Source organism: Oncorhynchus mykiss, chromosome 6 (genome assembly GCF_013265735.2).
Source record: "Oncorhynchus mykiss isolate Arlee chromosome 6, USDA_OmykA_1.1, whole genome shotgun sequence".
NCBI lineage: Eukaryota > Metazoa > Chordata > Actinopteri > Salmoniformes > Salmonidae > Oncorhynchus > Oncorhynchus mykiss.
The window spans coordinates 22,195,162-22,214,859 of NC_048570.1; the positions used below are offsets into that span (position 1 = coordinate 22,195,162).

Genomic DNA, 19,698 nt, shown 5'->3' on the forward strand with positions numbered 1-19,698 from the left:
ATGAGATGTTCGACGAGCAGGTGTCCACATACTTATCGTCATGTAGCGTACCTTGATGTATACAATAAATAGCAGAAGCAGCAGCAGACAATAAGAGTGGTGCAGAAACGCTTGCCACCCTGCAGGTCTTGATGAAATCTCCGTGCCAAACACTTGGCACTGCTTGCGTAAGTAGGGTTCTGAAAAAAAATGTCCCGATTTGCATGACAAAGCATGCTACTGATTCAAGGGTGCTGAAGAGTGTGGTGGTGGTGTTGGTGCTAGGGAGGGGGGGCTGGCTGAAGGCAGAGGTTGACTGTTGGACAGAAAGGCAACGGACAGATGCTCCTCACAACGCACAGCAGAGACTTCTCCATAGAGACCAGTCAGGCAGGAGATACTGGAGGCTATAAAGCGGCTGGACAGTGGATGAACTGACTAGACTGGACAATGGTCAGAGCACACGCAGGAAATCAGAATAGTGATCCTCAGTATTTAAGGAGAGTTACAGCAGCCTTGGAGTAGCACTAGGCAGTAAGAGCTGGAGTCGGAGCAGTCTGTTCTCTACGAGTCTACAGTAAGCCCAGTAACACAAATAAGGGGACATCACCTGTTGCAGTGTGGGTCTAGGGTAACTTTGATGTGTGTTATACGGTAAGATAAGTAGCCTATCGCTATTTTATTTGAAGTGGTTCTCTTTGAAATATACACAAAATATAGTATAATATCTATAACACTTCAAATATTGTTTATACAGTATGTTTTTGCACTGTGTTAGTCATTGTATTGTTGAACAGAGGTGTATTGGTATGAATCTTTGATATGAATAGAGGCTACAGTATAATCCATTGAAGAAACCTCAGTGTCTCCTGAAAGGCAGAGACCAGTTAGCATTGTGTTTTGTTTCAGCTGTGGAACACTGAGACATAGAGATGACTGGAGCCCTCCTGTCTGGGCTCCTGCTCTGTTGCATAGTGGTAATGTCTATTCCTTTCTTATATATAAAATTAAATAATATGGAATATGAATCCATTCATTGTTTTCAGCGTTTTACTGTAGATATTAATTAATGTATTGGTAGATCTGATACGTTTCATAGGCTAAACACAACTATTCATTTGACTCCATGGTTCTGCTTGTTTCTATACTGAGTTCATTGGATAAGTACATATCAAGGATATTACATGTCTATGCACTAACCAACAGAATAAAGCAGAGTAAATGTTTCCTCTATTGTAGGTGCTGTGTGAATGTGAGCCAACACAACCGGGGCCAGACAAAGGAGAGATGGACTCCGGTGGTGAGTTCTGGAACTGTCAATCACTTTCAATGCAATGGCTGCAACTCTTACAACCTGATGTATGATGCTAGAATGTCTTTAGGATATCATGTCATTTCCCTGTTGTTTCCATAGAGATTTGCTCAAAGAGATGATAGAGGAGTTCCTGTAAAGTGTGATCCATGCCTATTTGTGGTTTTGTGGTCATAACACCTGCTTCTACACCTGCATTGCTTGCTGTTTGGGGTTTTAGGCTGGGTTTCTGTACAGCATTTTGAAATATCAGCTGATGTACGAAGGGCTATATAAATACATTTGATTTGATTTGATAATGACAGAGGGCAGTCTGGTCCATCAAACATCAGACTGGGTGTTCCAGCTGGTCAACGTATCCCTGGACCTCTCCCAGGCAGAGAGCTTCTGCAGCGGCCAGTTCAGCTCCCTCACCACCCTGGGCCAGCCTGAAGATGAGGAGGGAACCCTGGCGCTCCAGAGGCGGGCAGGCCTGCATGGACCCATGTGGGTTAGGGACCCCAACAGACCAACGAGCAGGCCTCTGGCACTAGCCAAACAGTGTGAGTTTAGCAACTACAACACCTATGTCTTGATGCCATATTGCATTAATCTCTTCCACTCTATCAAGTTGTCTATAAATGATGATCGATACCTTGGCTTTGTGTTGTGATCAAGGCCAGCATAGAGCGTGATGATCTTCTTCTGTCTCTACCTGTTAGACATGCTCTTCCAAGCCCTGAACTTTCCCAGGGATTCTCAGGAGGGCTACGGTCGTGTCAACATGATGTTCCCGGCCCTGCCAGCGGTGAGCGTGTGTGTCCGCGTGCAGTGGGACCCCCAGTGGGACCAGGTGTCCACCATGTACTCCTACGCCGCACCTGTCTTCACCAATGAGTTCCAGCTGCGCGGGCAGGTGGACAGAACAGGACGCATACTGCTGGCGCTCATTGTCCACGGGCAGCACTTCCCCTACAAGGCCTCCTTCCTCAATGATGGGGCCTGGCACCACCTCTGTGTTACTTGGCGCAAGGCTGACGGCCACTGGGCCATCTATGTGGACGGGGAGAGAGGGGCCATGGGCTCCAGGACTAACACCCCCAGGGACATACATGGAGAGGGCATACTTATCCTGGGGCAGGACCAGGACTCATTTGGAGGGAACTTCACTGAACCCTTCGTAGGGAATATCACAGATCTGAATGTCTGGGACACATCCTTGGAGCAGAGACAGTTCCGTGCCCTGGACGGCTGCTCACCTTTGACCCAGAAAGCTATCTTTACCTGGAGTATTGATAATATGACCCGTCACCCAGTGGTAAAAGAGGTGTCAGCCAATCTGTTCTGCCCAGGTGAGACTGCACCAACACTCACACAACAATGAGAGATCCCTACATAAAATATAGCTGTAATCTGATCTTTATTGGATGTGCTTTTTATCAGTGCTTTTGATTCAAGGTTGATATATTTTTTTGTTTGGTTTGATTGTCATCTTAGCAGTTGAATCTTGGCCGTTTAAACTTAGTGTCAGCCATTTTGTTTCACATGCCCCTTGTGGTCTCTTGGTCCTAGTTAGGTAGCCTACTTTCCATTGAAGAAGGATTTGTTCACACACAAAATTCAGAATACATTATTGGGTGGCCTCCAGCAGATTTAAAATCAGAATGTAGGTATTTTGTTTCTTTCACATAGCTTTTTAATTCTGATATGGTACCTTTATAGAGCTTTCTATTGCAAACCTATTGTCCTTCTTCCAGATCAATCCAAAGCTATTACTAATCCAATACTGAGGCAGTTGCGATTGTTCCCAGTCCCCTGTCAGTTGGTTGTTGAATCATTCTGGGTGATCTACCTCAAAAGAGGCCAGTTAAACCAGTGGCTGTCTGCCTGAACACATCCAGTATGTCTGTCTGAGAGAGAGTCATGGGGGAGAGGAAACTGGTTAGCGTGGTTCACTGGCTAACGGCCATGTGGAGGGCAGAGGAGGGGGATTCACACAAGTATGAGGTATGTGCTTTACGAAGAGAATGGAGCTCTACTCAATAGTGAAAAGCAACAAAACGTTAAACCGCCACGAAAGGGATTCCATTTCTGTAAGTAACAAGTTGACTGGCTTTTTGTTGGCAGCCATTTTCAGTAAAAATTTCAAACACGGTTAAATTAATTGCAAGTAATTGTCTGTGTTTTTCAAAGGTTGTTGAATATGAATATGAAAATATGATAGTATTTTACTTAAACATGTAAATTGCTTTAAAACATGTTATGCTATGGCATGCTAAATTAAACCAGATACTTAGAGGACCATGGAGTAAACAAAGGTGTTACAAAATCAAGAGCTCACTTGCCGCAAATAAGTCATTTAAATATATTTCCATTAACTTTAGTAGAATAATAAACTGATTATGTAGTCTCATGCTGTATGTCTTTGTGTTGTGTTGCAGGGGTCCACAGGCAGAGGGAGATGCAGGGCTGCAGGGCTCTAGAGGGCTGGTCTAGCCAACAGCTCCCCTTGTACAGTTCTGCAGACTGCTCCACCACACTCCCCTTCATCTGCAGGACCAGCAGGGGTGAGTCAACTACTATCTAGACCGCCAATACATAGGCCTAGACCATTACTTACGTACTGTGACAAACATAGCAAACATAGTTTGTGACTAAATAGCCTAACAAAACATCAGAGAGGAACCATGGACTGTTTCTGACACTTGGCTCTCTGTTACAGAGCGCTATGTTCAGATGAAGGGGTTGAGTGAGTTACAGAGCTCCCATCCCAGTCCCTTCATGAACCTCCTCATGCAGCTCTCCAATGGAACACAGGTAAAGACTGATTACTATAAATCACTGGTTGCCTGTCAGGATTAAGACATTTATGATTGATCTCTAAATTATTTAACTTGACACAGCAATTTAACTTTGTTCTGTCAGAAAATGATGTCCAATTTTCTTTGATCTACAATGTTTGATTTCCTTTACATCCTCTGCTCTTTTTGTGTGTTTGTGTGTGTGCGTGTGTGTGCGTGTGTGCATGTGTGTGTGTGTTCATCAGGGTGTGGAGGGTGTGATTGGGGAGCAGTCAGGGGGTCAGATGAGCTGGGGTCAGGTGTCCAGTCTGCTCAACATGTCCAGGCAGGCCCTGGAAGACACCAAAGAGGGGCTGCAGCCTAGAGACATGCTGTCCCTGGTCCAACTGCTAGTGCGGGCTGCAGACGTGCCCACAGACATGGCCACGGAGGGGAACCACAGCCGGGCCACCAACAGCGCTGGGGAGCTCAGCCACACCTTCATCACTGTGGCTGACAGCATCATCAGCCAGGACAACGTCCCCAAGTGGCAGGCCATCAAACAGGTATCAATCAATTATTTAAAGTGATTTACGAAGTCCTGTTTACATCAGGTACCAGAGTGGCAAGACTACAGCAATGACTGGGAACAGGAAGAGGCAGAGACAAGGTGTTAAGAATGTAGACATGACTACTGGAGTATGATTTTAGCATTTCTCCACTAGAGGACAGTAAGATGTATACTGTGAATGACCGAGAAACTATCAAATGAATGGTTACGCTTGGCTTAATTAGTTAGTGTACATGTACAGAACACATAAGGCTGAATCTTGATAAATCTTAATTGCACATACACTAAATGTAACAGGTCTAATTGATATATTGCTGCAGCACTTTTTCACAGACTATTATGATCTCTGAACAATTTTTATTTAATATCCAACAAAGACAATATTGAATGTTCTTTAAAGGAAGCACTGTGTGCTTTTATGGTTAACAGACCCATCCAAAACAATTACGTAGAACATGTATACTATATGTCCATGTATCCTAGTGGTAGCCATATGATAAGTGTTTATATTGATGCAGCGCTCGCCTCCCCCACTTCACCCACCTCCTCTCTCCCAGGCCTTTCTACCCTTCAAGGTCACAGCAGCACAGCACAGCCAGACTGAATGTATTAGAGCAGCTAGAGGACTGAAACACTGTGGCTTTCCTCACCCACGTAGCACTGCTTCACTCACAGTGTCTGCTCTTCTCCAATAACTACAGCCAGGAGTCTCCTGACCAGCTGACCAAACTCTGTGTCCTAGTTATAGGCTTAATATCCTGGTCAGGTCACGTGGTCAGGGCCCTACCAATGACCAGTATATTGCTATGATGAACCCCATACCCTAATCCCTGCCCCGTGCCCCAGGTGGTGAGTGGACCGATGACTGTGGTCAGGAGTATTGACCGCATGGTGACCAGTCTGAGCACTCGGCTGATGGCAGAAACCGACCATCTGCTCATTCACAGCTCCAGCATCAGTAAGTCACTTAGTACAGTACATTCTCTAGACTGTTACAGTGTGTTCTGTGTTTTTCTGAAAGGCTGAGAGAGTGGGCAGACATACTACACAAAGCAATATTGAAACGATAACATCTTCCAGTGGCTAATTCGGAATTAGCCACTTAACATTTTTATTGGTTCGATATTGCTTTGTGTACCCACATTAAAAAAGACTAACGTATACTATAGAATATTACAGTACTTACTATATAATTCTGTAGTAAACTTAGTATACTGTAGAATACTATACTAATTAGTGCATACTGTACCCTACCCAATCCCCACCCCATAATCTCAATTTGTGCCACCCATAAGTGAGAAACATGCATGCCAAGTATAGACCATATATTGTGTTACCTACAGGTTATAGAAAAGAGCAGAAGCTCTGAACTATCTGCTCAGACCCCACTCCTACCTACCTACAGTACCAGCCTACCTACAGGTTCTGGACATGTTGCTCTTTTAATATATTCCAGTAGGTTTCCTGAAGGACAAAGCCTGTACTTCTATGTCAAAGATAATAAAACAAAAACACTATAGTAAATACTACAGTCATGTCAGTAGAAACACTACAGTAAATAACACACTATAGTACACTCTGCGAAAACACCACGTTAATTACTATATTATATACTACAGTTTTCCTTTACTACATAATTTATACTATAGTAAAGAGTAAATACTACAGTATGCTACAGTAAATACTTTTTGCTGACTTTAGTTTGCAGAAATACTACAGTGAATACTACAGTAAAGTCCACAAAAGCACTACAGTGAATACTGTAGTAGTTATACCATAGTATACTTAAGCAATAAGGCACGAGGGGGTGTGGTATATGGCCAATATATCACAGCTAAGGTCTGTTCTGATGTACGAGGCAACGCGGGGTGTCTGGATACAGCCCTTAGCCGTGGTATATTGGCCATATACCACAAGCCCCCGAGGTGCCTTATTGCTACTATAAACTGGTTACCAATATAATTAGAATAGTCCAAATAAATGTTTTGTCATACCCATGGTATACAGTCTGATATACCACGGCAGTCAGCCAATCAGCATTCAGGGTTCGAAACACCCAGTTTATAAAATAATATTTTTTTCATGTGGGTAATGCGTATACTGCTATTCAGAGAAACCTGGACCTCTTTGGACCCCGCCACATGAGCTTCATACTTGTTCTTTCCTTTGTTCTTCTAGACCTACTATAGCCTAACACAGGCATCTTGCTACAATACAATGTAATTTACCAACCGCTATGGAGCACTTAGCTGTTCCTCTTACTATAATACAAAAAGGACAGCTAGGCCTGCCACTACACCATGTATCTTCCTTATACCACCTTTAATGACAACCTTCCTATCCACAGTGGACCTGTCTTCATCAGGTCTCATGTAGGAGCATACAGTGTACAGGCCTTTCTGTCCTTTGCATGTTTACTCATTAGCACTTTTTGTAGGATGTGCTGCTGTGACTACAACCCTTCCTCTTCCTATAGTTAATTCCACTGAGAATAGTCATTTCTGTCATTCAGAGCTGGAGGTCCAGCAGCAGAGTCTGGGAGAGGAATCCAGTGGGTCTAAGTTCTGTGGTCCAGTGGTGGACAGCAACACCAACATAGACTGCATCTCAGTCCCCACACAGAACATGCAGGATCTCCATGACAACGGTGAGAGACATCCCTGAGAGCGCTGTACTGTCTGTAACTGTGCTGTCTGTAGCTGTACTGTGTCTAGATGAGAATATGCACTCCTTCAATCATAGCCAGCCGACTACTTTACAGTCTCAAACATGCATTCCTCTAACAGTAAACACACCTACAGTAGTGAAGCAGGATTTTAAAATACATTCCAAGAATTTATCAAGTACTGTTTGAACACTGAGTGTGCAAAGCATTAAGAACACACTCCTCATATTGAGTTGCAAGTTGCACCCCCCCCCCGTGTTTGCCTTCAGTACAGCCTTTCGTGTTGAAAGCGTTCCACAGTGATGCTGGCCCATGTTGACTCCAATGCTTCACACAGTTGTGTCAAGTTGGCTGGATGTCCTTTGGGTTGGTGGACCATTCTTGATTCGCACAAGAAACTGTTGTGCGTGTAAAACCCAGCAGTGTTGCAGTTCTTGACACACCAGTGTGCCCGGCACCTACTACCATACCCCGTTCAATGGCACTTAAATCTTTTGTCTTGCCCATTCACCCTCTGAATGAACGAATGGCACACATACACAATCCATGTCTTAGTTGTCTCAAGGCTTAAAAATCCTTCTTTAACCTGTCTCCTCCCCTTCATCTACACTGATTGAAGTGGATTTAACAGATGACATCAATAAGGGATCATAGCTTTCACCTGGATTCACCTGGTCAGTCTATGTCATGGAAAGAGCAGGTGTTCTTAGTGTATGTACTAGTACACACTTATCAATGCATGGTACAGACATTATGTTTTCATCCATCCGTAGTACCACTTGACTTCATACAACTATTCACAATCTATATTAGCTGGTTATTGTTTCCACTATGTGCTGCATTGTTAAACTGTCTAGTGTTCTTAGAAGTGTTGTTTATGTGGATGTTGATGTTGTTGTTTATGTGGATGTTGATGTTGTTGTTTATGTGGATGTTGATGTTTATGTGGAAGTTGATGTTGTTGTTTATGTGGATGTTGATGTTGTTGTATATGTGGATGTGGATGTTGTATGAGCAGGCTTCCAGATGGTGACTGTGGTGAACACGTGGTACAGTTCCCTGCGGCCTCTCTTCAACTCAGAGGAGAACATCACCATGTTTCCAATCGTCACCGATGGCATCCAGAGGTAGGGAAGACGAGAACTCTGAACTGTTTTAGGTTATGGTGACACTGACCAGGCACGAAATGAGAAGAAATCACTGAATTACTGTAGATATGAATCAGTCCATTAAGTACATTACTTTTCATTTTCCATTAAGACTTTTTTTTCCATTAGTGCCTACTGAGCATAAGCCAGTGTTGATATCCAGCCTTATGTGTGACTGTAACTATACGGCCTGTGCTTTGCTATGTGTGTCAGGTACCTGGGCACCATCCTGGGCTCTTCTGTCATCTCTACTACAGTCCTGGGTGACGGACAGCCTGTCAGCATGGCTGTACGCTTCCAGCTCCAACACAGAGCTCAGGTTAGTCTCACACCCACATGGAACACATTCCTCTATACACTATATACCTCTGCCTCGCTCACAGAGAATATGATATGCCCCTTGTTCTCCTCCATATGTCTGTCCTTTACTGTAAGTGTGAAAGGATGTCCTGTTCCATTGATTCCTTTAGAATCCTGTAGGGACCGTGTATGACCCAGTCTGTGCATTCTGGGACTTTGATCTGATGTAAGTATAATGACAGCAAATGTTCTGCCATTACATCAATAGAAATCAGTGTTTGAATCATTAGTGTAAAGGTTACCGTACATTGTGATGAAAGTGTAAACTGTTGTCCCTCTCTAGGCCAGAGGCAGGGGGGTGGTGGTCTACTAGAGGATGTGAGGTCATCTCTAAACAATACGACTCCACTGTCTGCTTCTGCAACCACACCACCAACTTTGCCCTGCTGATGCAAGTCTATGAAGTCCAGGTAAAGGTCCATTCTATCCTCCACAAGTCCTCACATTCCACATTGTGAAATAGTGCACTCAATAGAGAATAGTCAACAGACACTTATAATCATTTTAGTTTCTGATAAATACAATGTGTGTGTGTGTCAGAGGAGCCCAGAGAATGAAAAAGCCCTCCAGGTGATGACGTTCATTGGCTGTGGAGTGTCCCTGTGTGGCCTACTCTTCACCTTCATCCTCTTCATTGCTGTAGGGTGAGTGGTGCTCTGCTCCAGGGAATAATCTACTAGCATGTGAAGGGTACAAGACATGTGTTTGTTTGAATGATTAGCTCTGTCTGTACAATATGTCTTCTTTACCATGCTGAGCAGACCCATTGCTGCTGTGTTTAGTATTTATGTATGATTACTGACTCACAGACGAGCTGCATGTTGGTCTGACCTTGATCATCTCTCTGTGTCTGTCTCCCCTCTCCCCTCTCCCCTCTGGCCTGGTGTGGTGTGGGTTCAGAGTTCCTAAGTCTGACCGCACCACTGTCCATAAGAACCTGATCGTGGCTCTGGGAATAGCTGAGCTGCTGCTAATGTGCAGTGACTGGGCCTCTGCTAACGAGGTGGGACTCTTTACGTACAGTAGCTCTGTCTGTCTTCAAACATCTCATTCTCTGTATGGTTATGGGTACTATGAACTAGAGGAGGGCATAGGGTCAGAAATCCATGTGCCTGTAGGCTTTTATCTGCTTTTGTCGTTGAAAGTATAATAGGACTCCATTCTCTTCTCTAGACCACGGTTCTATATGTGTGTTACTTAAATGGCTGACAAGTGTGTCAATGCTTTGTCCCTCCTGTCCACTAGGGGGCGTGTCTGGTGGTGACGGCCCTGCTGCACTTTTTCTTCATGGCCTCCTTCTCCTGGATGCTGGTGGAGGGGCTGCTGCTGTGGAGTAAGGTGGTGTCTGTCAACATCAGCGAGGACCGGAGGATGAAGATGTACTATTCCATCGGCTGGGGTAAAACCCACTACAGCAATAACACTGATACACTCCACACAGGACTCATCCAGTCACACAAGACACTGGCTTATATCCTACAAGCCCAGTTTGTGCACAGTGCTGTCTGGAACACAACTCATCTAGACCAAAGGCTGTGTTCCTACTGACCACATTGGAAGAGTGTATTTATTCAAATAGCTAAACACACTCATGATGATGTGTTATAAGATGCTCATCTATTGGCCAGCTGTCTGAGGTGTTCACTTTTTTCCAGAATAAATAGAATGGCTGGTGAATGATGTCTACTGCAGTGCCTGTAACACAGCAATGTCAACTCTCTACATTAAAGACATTCCTGTGTTATATTCCTTTAAAAAATCATATTGTTGCTTTCTTTTTGCAGGTCTACCTGTTGTGATTGTTGGTGTAACCGTGACGATATCCTTGGACAAGTACAAAGCAGACAATCACTGCTGGCTCAATGTGGAGACTGATATGATTTGGGCTTTTGTGGGACCTGTTCTATTTATATTGGTTGTATGTAGCTTTGCTATACTTGTGTTTCTTCACTTTACTGTGTGTGTGTGTGCATTTGCATGTGTGTGTGTGCATTTGTGTGTGTGTGCTCACCTGTGATGATTATTCATGTGTCATACATGTGTCATGCAGCAACAATATGGCATGTCCATCAGTTGTTCTAAGACATTGTGTACTCCTAGGTCAATGCAGTGGTGCTTTGCCGGGTAGTCATTGTGACAGTGTCCAGCGCTCGTCGTCGCGCAAAGATGCTCACTCCCAGTTCAGCATCTAAACTCCATACCTTCGACCTGACCTGGTGAGTCACCACACTCTCGCTCTCTCTCTGTCTCTCTCTCTCTCTCTCTCTCTCTGTCTCTCTCTCTGTCTCTCTCTCTCTCTCTCGCTCGCTCTCTCTCTCTCTGTCTCTCTCTCTCTCTCTCGCTCGCTCTCTCTCTCTCTCTCTCTCTCTCTCTCTCTCTCTCTCTCTCTCTCTCTCTCTCTCTCATTCAATCTCTCTCTCGTTCAGTCTCTCGCCCTCTTTCCCTGACTCTCCTGCTCTCTTACGCACATGCAAACCTAGGACACATACATTGTATTTTGATTCTGAAACCCAACATCCAACACTTGGTGGCTTTTAATGGTGTGTTTTATACGTGCGATACAACGAGACAGAGAGCTGTCAGAGGAATTTTCCTTTGAAGCACAATCTGTGGAATAGGTGATTTTCAAATCCACAAGTGACCGATCCACACAGCCAAACTTAACGGAACTAAACAGAGTGCCTGTAACTGCATGAGAATGAGGTAGTTTGAGTCTGAAGTAGTGGGAGTTGTTATAGGTCTTATCAGCCTAACACCTGGTCCTAGAGAGACGGAGAGGCAGACTGTGTGGGTGTGTGTTGGTCTGTGTGCTTTTCACTGAGCTCATTGTCTGGTCAATGTGGACTCTAAAACAGGGACCAGGGCATAGGGTTCAGTCCTGTCCCAATATAGACAGGGTCTAAACATGCCATACTCATATTTAGCTGCCCACATGCAGAGACAAGATAAATAAAACAATGATATTGTGCACACTGCACATCTATGAACACCAAGACAGTATTTCATTGAGATATTTATTTTCAATCATCACCTCTTCATTTCCTTGTAAAGAGAGTGAAGGAGTAAGCAAGCCATCTCTGCCACCTCCGCAGTCTATCTGTTCCCCTAAGAATGTGATGAGATGTCACACGTTTGGAAAAAAGACTCAATTGAGAAAAAAAGCAAACGAAGAAGAGGAATTGCTCACTTTGTCCTTGTAGACAGAGTTCAAAGTGAACTCAATCTCCTGACCCAGGTGCAGCAGGATGACAACAAATCAGAGACACAGAGCATACATGATAATAATGTGATGTGATTATTATTATTATTTTTACTAATTTAAATTGAATACACTCGCATCAAGTATAGCTGTGGTTGTCAAATAACTACATTTTGTGTGTGTGTGTGTGTGTGTGTGTGTGTGTGTGTGTGTGTGTGTGTGTGTGTGTGTGGGTTGGTTGGTTGTGGGTTGTGTGTGTGTGTGTGTGTGACAATAGCTAGACCTCATAATGGACATCTATTCAGCATCAGCTGAGTCCTGCCAGGAGAGTGTGTGTGTGGGGTCGGTGCGTTAGTGGGTGTGTGTACTATACTGACAGTCTGACGTCTGCAGGGCTGTGACGCGACCAGTCCTTATTCTACTGCCAGTGCTGGGCCTTACCTGGCTGTGTGGAGTCCTGGTGCACCTATCCATGATGGTGGCCTATGTCTTCATCGCTCTCAATGCTTTCCAGGTGAGAAAAGCCATTCTTTCAAGGATCATTGTCTGTAAAAGTTTGTAGAGAGCGAGCGAGAGAGAGAGATGGGCTAGATAAGCCGATTGGTGGGCCGCGGGAGCAGTGTAGTGTGTGGGAAAGGGTGGCTCAGGGTGGACCTTTGAAGGACAGGTCATGGCAGGGCTCAAGGCTGGCCCCTCGCCAGATTCATCTCCACCTCTCTACCCATCACACTCCTGATAAGACCTATAAATCAAATGGGGGTACTCTGCACTTCCCCTCTATTTTTCTCTTTCTACCTCTACCTCTCTTTCGCTATCTGTCTCTGTGCGGTCTCTCTCTCTCTCTCTCTCTCTCTCTCTCTCTCTCTCTCTCTCTCTCTCTCTCTCTCATATAAGCTTTCTGCATGGTTGTTAATTCATGTGAATGAGCTGGCCATGGCCCCGGAGTAACCCTCAGAGAGCTGCTAGTTAATTTAGATTTATTGTGAGGCTTCATCCGGAGAAAGGGGAGGTAAACCTCATCATCCTCAAACTATACTTAGGCTGTTGAAGGGTCCATAGAAATAACTCACTATATTGTACATTGTCTTCTGTCTTTTCCTTCCTGTAGGGCCTGTACATATTCCTGGTGTATGCGGTTTACAATAGTGAGGTATGTTTTCTAAGAACTCTGTTTCAGCGGGGCTTCTTTCTCTCAGAATGCAGTTGTCTATCTGTGGCATGCCGACCATTTGACAATGATAAACACGTTAGTGGCAGTACTGAGTACTGAGGGTATTGTCTGCTTTTCTTAAAGGTGAGGAATGCCATAAAGAGGATCAAAGAGAAGAGGAAAGCTTTGTCTTTCACGGTGAGCCAAAAAGCATACAGCGACATCCGTACTAACATTTTGATTATTCTCAACCGGGAGAAAAACATTATGCTAATTCAGGATGAACATGCATTGAATACACAATCAGACAGCGTCATGTAAACTTCTCAATGCAATCTCATTGGTTGTAGAACTGTTCCCAGCCAATCAGCTTTCTGCCGTCCCAGAGGGGTCCAGCCCAGACGTGGACCCACAGTCTGCCACCTCCCTCCAGCCCAGAGACCAGCGACATCTCAGGCCCCGGCAGCACCACCTCCACCTCACTGGTCATCAAGAGCGGTAGGAGAGGCTGGCCAGAGTGGGGTGGGTGGCTCTAGGGTTGGAGTTAGGATTGGGGCTGTGGAGGGTTGGGGTGGGTCAGGTTGTCTGGTTTTGGGTAGGCTGGGTTGGGTTGGGTAGTGGTGGGTTGTGGTGCAAGGAGTCATGCAGTCTGGATATTACACTTAGGTGTTCAACATACCTGACATGAATGCCATTAAAGGCATTAAAGGAAAGTTTACCCAAAACTCTCAAATGATTCCATACATTGAAACTAGTTGAGTTTGTAGTTTGCCCTCTCCCCCTCTCTCTCCCTGTAGTGCTGTACTGAAACAGCTGCAAAAATGGGTCACGTTACTTGTGACTTGCTGGATGCAGGCCTCACTCTACTACGTTGCCAGTGAATTCATTATTCAGAAATGTGTTATTTTATTGAAAGCGTACTGCCGAATGAGCTATTTTTGTCAAAAGTTCTATCGGTTTTGAGTCAGGAAAGTTGTATATTTCAACCTAAAATATTTGCGATTATTTTATATTATTATCTTATCTAGCCGACTGCCACAGCAGCGGCGATGTCTAACAATTGCGCACGTGTGTCCTCATGGGGTAGACCGTGCTATGTAAAAACGTCCCAATATACCCTTATATGGAGCTTGACGTCACAAATTCAATTCTTTAAGGGGTGAGAAAGAACCTGGTGTGAAAGTTAAAAGAAGAAAAGAAAAAGAAAAATAATTTGTAAAGTTAGTTACATAAAGTGGAAAAAGACATGGCAGCAAGAGCAGGCTGATGTCCGGTCCCTGACTGCACTTTATAGTAAATCAAGGGAAGAAGCCACCAAATGTCACAGTGTTCTGATAAAAGATATGGAGTGATGCAGAAGAAGGTTAATAGCAATTCAAAATAGTAAACACAATATAAATACTCCTGCAGCCAACCTTGCATTGCTACATGCGTGTAGCAAGCACTTCAGTGGGGATGTATATGAATAAGATATGCAATCTGAAATGATGGGGACAGGAAACTGAAGGATACTAAAAGATACAGCAGTGCCAAAATACAAAGGCGCATTTGAGAAGAGAAGGTGACAACGCCAGCTTTTGGAGGTAGGTAGACTAGCCTGTCTGAAGGGTTCTTATTGTGTTATTGCCATTGCATCATATCATGTAGACATATAGACCTGGGTTCTCTACAGGTTAGAATATGTATTTATGACAGGGCGGGTTGAGAAACAATAAACCTAAAATCACCTTACATTGCAGAGTATAATATCCCAAAAACATTTTGATAAATAAACATGTGATATATAGTGTTTTGGGATAATGTAAAACCCACTAACGGTCTTGCTCATAGAGGTTTATTATAAGCGGTCATGCAATAAAGTAAAGTTTAGCTACTTACTCGTTAGATAACTCTCCATTTGGCACAGCTGAAACAGATGTGCGCTCCAATTTGTTTTTTTAATTAAAAAAAATTTCAGGACACCATAGTTTATGAGGGCAGCAAAATCCCTCTGGTCACAAAAGCAAACCAACTGCTTCGCATCATCATTATGTTCCTCCATTTCTGTAAGAATTGTAGTCATTTATTCAAATTCTCTCTGCAGCACAAACGTTCTTTATTTGCAGCATTGGAGCGAAATTGCCACAACTGCACCACCGTCTGTGTTGATCCTGGAGATGGGTTGGGGCTGTGATCCAGCTACTGCTGCAAGTTGCCTCAATTCTCCGTCCGAATACTCAGGCGACGACACCATCAGCACCCCTCCAGTAGCTTTTTTTTTGGTCGTCAGACATTTTTGGAGGTTGTCGTATACTTTGTATAACTAATGTCTAACGTAGTCTTCACTTCACTGTCCTTACAAAAACCTGTATCTGTGATTACGGCACCCATCTCCGCTGCTGTGCAGACGGATATATCAAATTATGATGTAAAATAATCGCTAATGTTTTGGGTGGAAAAGTAAACATTTCCTGATTCAAAACCGATGATACTATTGACAAAAAATAGCTAATTCCGCAGTACGCTTTCAATAATACAATGAATTTGTCCACAATTTGCAGATTTCTGTATCATTAATTAATTGGCAACAGCGCAAAGCGAGGCCTGCATCCAGCAACTTCACCAGTCAGTTGAACTGCTTTTGCAGCTGTTTCAGTACAGCACGACAGGGAGAGAGAGGGGGAGAGGGCAAACTCCACTGAACTAGTTTCAATGTATGGAATCACTTGGATTCATGATTTTGGGTAAACTTCTCCTTTCGTACCAGGTGAATAAATGCATCTATGTGAGATTTTGCCTTTTTGTCTTTCAGAGAGTTTTGGAAAAGAAAGTAGTTTCTCCTTGAAACCTGCATCAGGAAACCAGGTATGTTTGGTATTATGCATCTATAGAGACTCTATCCTCTTATTTGGCCTACCATCACTCCTAAATGGTTCATTGTGTATTTGACGAATTCTGATCCATCTCCCAGACATCAACACGTCTGTTTTACTTTCCCAGGTGGTTCAACTGACTGCTTTCAAGCCCTCAGGTATTTTCACCGTTTGCTAGGGCAGCTGAATCTGACTTTCATTTAATCTTGCTTTATTAAAAATAATGTGGCTGGCACACATACAATAAGGAACCAGGTTACATTGTCTACTGACAATTTGGTCATCATTTAATCCCCTTCTGTTAGTATCTGTATTTTCTTCAGATTGAAATGATTTTTGATTGGACAATTATTTTGACTACATGTAATAACATCAGGTGTGTGTTTTGTAAACATATTGGCAGCTCTTTTTTGGTTTTTGAAGTGGGCCAGGTCATTCGAGAGCCTGGAACTATAAGGTTCTATCTGCAAAAAAAGAGGATTCTGAGATAATTGGCTTTAAAGTTCTGAATCCTAATCGGTTTGAATGGTGTCAGCAATTTTGATTGTGTATTCTTTTGAACATAGCAACATGAATTGGGTATCTAGAGTACTATATAAGTTGAGAACACTGAACAGAACAAGGCTATATTAATAACTACATTTTGACAAAAAACGCAGATGGAACCTTATAGTGTCAATCTAATTATCAGAAAGGAGAGAGGTGAAAGTTTGTCCTTTGATTTGCTGAATGTTTTCTCTTTTATGGCAAACACCTGATCGGTGGTGTGTGAGTGGCACTTGGGGTCCGATGTTGACAGTCAGAACAATAGGAAACGTCATTTTCCTCAGTAGTTAGACAATCAGGCCGATCATCCACTCAAACACCTGCTCCCACAGATTGACTGTGTCACACGCATGTATGCACACACACATACGTATTCACGCGCACACACACATACAAACAGACACACACACACACACACGCAGGCACGCACCCACACACACTCAATCCACCCAATATTTTGTGTTGGGGCAATAATGAAGGTTTTACAAGGTCTAGTCTGTAGTTTTCTTTTTTGCAAAGAAAGAATAATCTATTATATTGGACATAATGTGTTGATAGAATAATACATGTTGTGTTACTTTTCTGTTACAACAGGCTGCTGATGGAATGTTTGGAATTGGACACAAAGGCACATTTATCATATAACCTGGTGGGTAGAAAGCGGAATTGCACAGTGGATACCACAAACAGATACACACAATAGATGCATCCTCTCTCATACAAATATTGTAGATGATGTAAATAGACACACACTCAAATACTGCACATATAGAATACACACACACACATACACCCCACATACAGAATGAAAGACTCAAAGATGTGCACACACACACACACACACACACACACACACACACATAGAGCGTGTGAAGCAGGAAGCGTTTTTTTAGGGCGACAGCTCCTCCTCAACCACAGTGTCCCATTCCCAGGGTCAGGAACCATCTGCTGTTTAGGAAATCGCTGTTCCAGAGAGGCAACACAACATTTGTCGTGTGCATACAGACTTCAGTTTCATTCTCTTTTGCAGAGTGGCTTATCACATCGTCAGTCTTTTTTTTACAGTCATCTTTTTGTGTATGTGTCATTTTGGTTTTTACAGACATAACTAGACAGTAGATGTTACTGTTTTTACAGACATAACTAGACAGTAGATGTTACTGTTTTTACAGACATAACTAGACAGTAGATGTTACTGTTTTTACAGACATAACTAGACAGTAGAAGTTTCTGTTATTACAGACAAAACTAGACAGTAGACGTTTCTGTTTTTACAGACAAAACTAGACAGTAGACGTTACAGGTTTTACAGACATAACTAGACAGTAGACATTACTGTTTTTACAGACATAACTAGACAGTAGATGTTACTGTTTTTACAGACATAACTAGACAGTAGACATGACTGTTTTTACAGACATAACTAGACAGTAGACATGACTGTTTTTACAGACATAACTAGACAGTAGACATTACTGTTTTTACAGACATAACTAGACAGTAGACATGACTGTTTTTTCAGACATAACTAAACAGTAGACATCACTGTAAACACTGGAAACTTTGAATCAATGATTAAAGGCCTATACTACTGTAAGATACTATATGACCAGACAACAAGATTGTGTTGTCAGTGTGAAAACGTGGATAGTAGGATGACAGATCCTCTCATAGATCAACAGCATTATATAGTAGAGATATGCTGCTAACTCACTGTGCACTGTCTGGACAGCTCATAAAGAGACTTTAAGAAGCCTATCACCTGTTGTACAGTACTGTATCACCAACCAACCACTATGTGTATTGGAGGCTGTGCTAGCTGCAGCTTGGCTATCTCCCCAAGCCTTTCCTCCCTCCCCTGCCCTGGCCTATCCTGCCTTACAACAAGCAACAGAAATCCTGGCCTCTCCCTATCTCCACTGCAGAAAGGTGCACTCTGAACCGAGACACATTATTCAGTACAGCTAAAATGATTGCATGAAACTGTTTATTGTCCCAATAGAAGAATATGCTGGGCAAATATAATGTACATTGTCGTTTGATATAATTGTATTTCTATACATATATTGTTATGAGATGGGGGAAGGTTATTGTTAGGACATAGACAAACACACAGCCACACACTTCCACACCTCATCCCCAGGGGGCAGCAACAACCTGGTTCAAATGCTTAGCCAGGAAGTCTTGTGGAGCCTTAAGAAGTGTTGATTGGGCACAGGTGCAAGGAAATGAGATTGAGACAGCTATTAGAGCCGTTAGGCTGATGTTTTTTCTTGGTAACCATGTGAGCCCTTGGTTTTGTTTCAAATCTTTTGCTTGGGAATGTTTTTAGTTTTTTTACATATATTTATTTTTGTCACCTCTGAACAATCAAAAATCTGCTTGGACTGGCTAACCAAGAGGTCATGGAGGAGCTGGCCCTAGACCAAAGGTAAGGTTGCTGTCTTCTGGGTACATGTACATACAACACAATCCTTATACTCTGATTTCTCACATAGGTGCACATCTTAAATCAGGTTCTAGACCATGTAACTAGGACTAAGACCCCTAGACTTAGAGTGCAACAGTATTAGCAGGCTAGTCAATCGATTTTGTAACAATACATTGTACGATTTGTATGAAAATGATAGCTTTTCCAAAGCCCTTATACTTCGTTCCTTAAATGTATTGTTTAATTACTGTTAATGGCCTCCAATATTTCTTTGTAGCCATTAGCTGAAATGGACATTTACATATGCATTTGTGAAGTAGCACTGACTTGTCAGCCCAAAACCATAGACTTTCACTTTAATATGAATTGCTTTGTCATGACTCATAAATTGCTACCACTATCCTGGATAGCCTCCAGAGTATTTGAAAAGAACGTATTGTGTATATATGACCCCCGTGGTCATTGAACAACAGCGGGATGGTTCAAAAGAAATGGACAGAACATAAGTAGCGCTTTACTTAATTGCATTTATTGATTTGATGCTATTACAATAAAATATATTTAAAGAAAAGTATGTTTTGATTGTTTCTGTAACCAAGTGGACCATCACAGACAGTTTGAGAATGAGATCTTAAACAGACCTCATCACTTCACCAAAACATCCAAGACTGGGACTGCACAGAATAAGGTGAAACTCAACAGAAGCAAAAGCAACATATAGAGAAC

General features: G+C 43.0%; 1 protein-coding gene across 3 annotated transcripts; it reads left to right on the forward strand.

The window, feature by feature from the left end:
- The first annotated feature begins 261 nt into the window (after window positions 1-261).
- Window positions 262-19,543, forward strand: adgrd2 (adhesion G protein-coupled receptor D2). 3 transcript variants are annotated; one of them, XM_036979611.1, is made up of 27 exons: window positions 262-633; window positions 889-956; window positions 1,219-1,279; window positions 1,597-1,833; window positions 1,993-2,622; window positions 3,712-3,837; window positions 3,993-4,087; window positions 4,317-4,616; window positions 5,468-5,579; window positions 7,134-7,268; window positions 8,305-8,413; window positions 8,648-8,753; window positions 8,905-8,960; window positions 9,078-9,204; window positions 9,335-9,438; window positions 9,695-9,797; window positions 10,040-10,193; window positions 10,579-10,712; window positions 10,895-11,010; window positions 12,387-12,507; window positions 13,102-13,143; window positions 13,288-13,341; window positions 13,494-13,665; window positions 15,935-15,987; window positions 16,123-16,153; window positions 17,136-17,190; window positions 17,474-19,543. In XM_036979611.1, the coding sequence occupies exons 2-26, from the start codon at window positions 912-914 to the stop codon at window positions 17,141-17,143; spliced, it is 3,231 nt and encodes a 1,076-aa protein (XP_036835506.1). In that variant the 5' UTR covers window positions 262-633; window positions 889-911; the 3' UTR covers window positions 17,144-17,190; window positions 17,474-19,543. The 3 variants fall into 3 exon arrangements, with proteins under 3 accessions (XP_036835506.1, XP_036835505.1, XP_036835507.1); XM_036979610.1 differs by having other exon boundaries at window positions 17,136-19,543; XM_036979612.1 differs by having other exon boundaries at window positions 13,494-13,641; window positions 17,136-19,543.
- The last annotated feature ends 155 nt before the right edge of the window (window positions 19,544-19,698 follow it).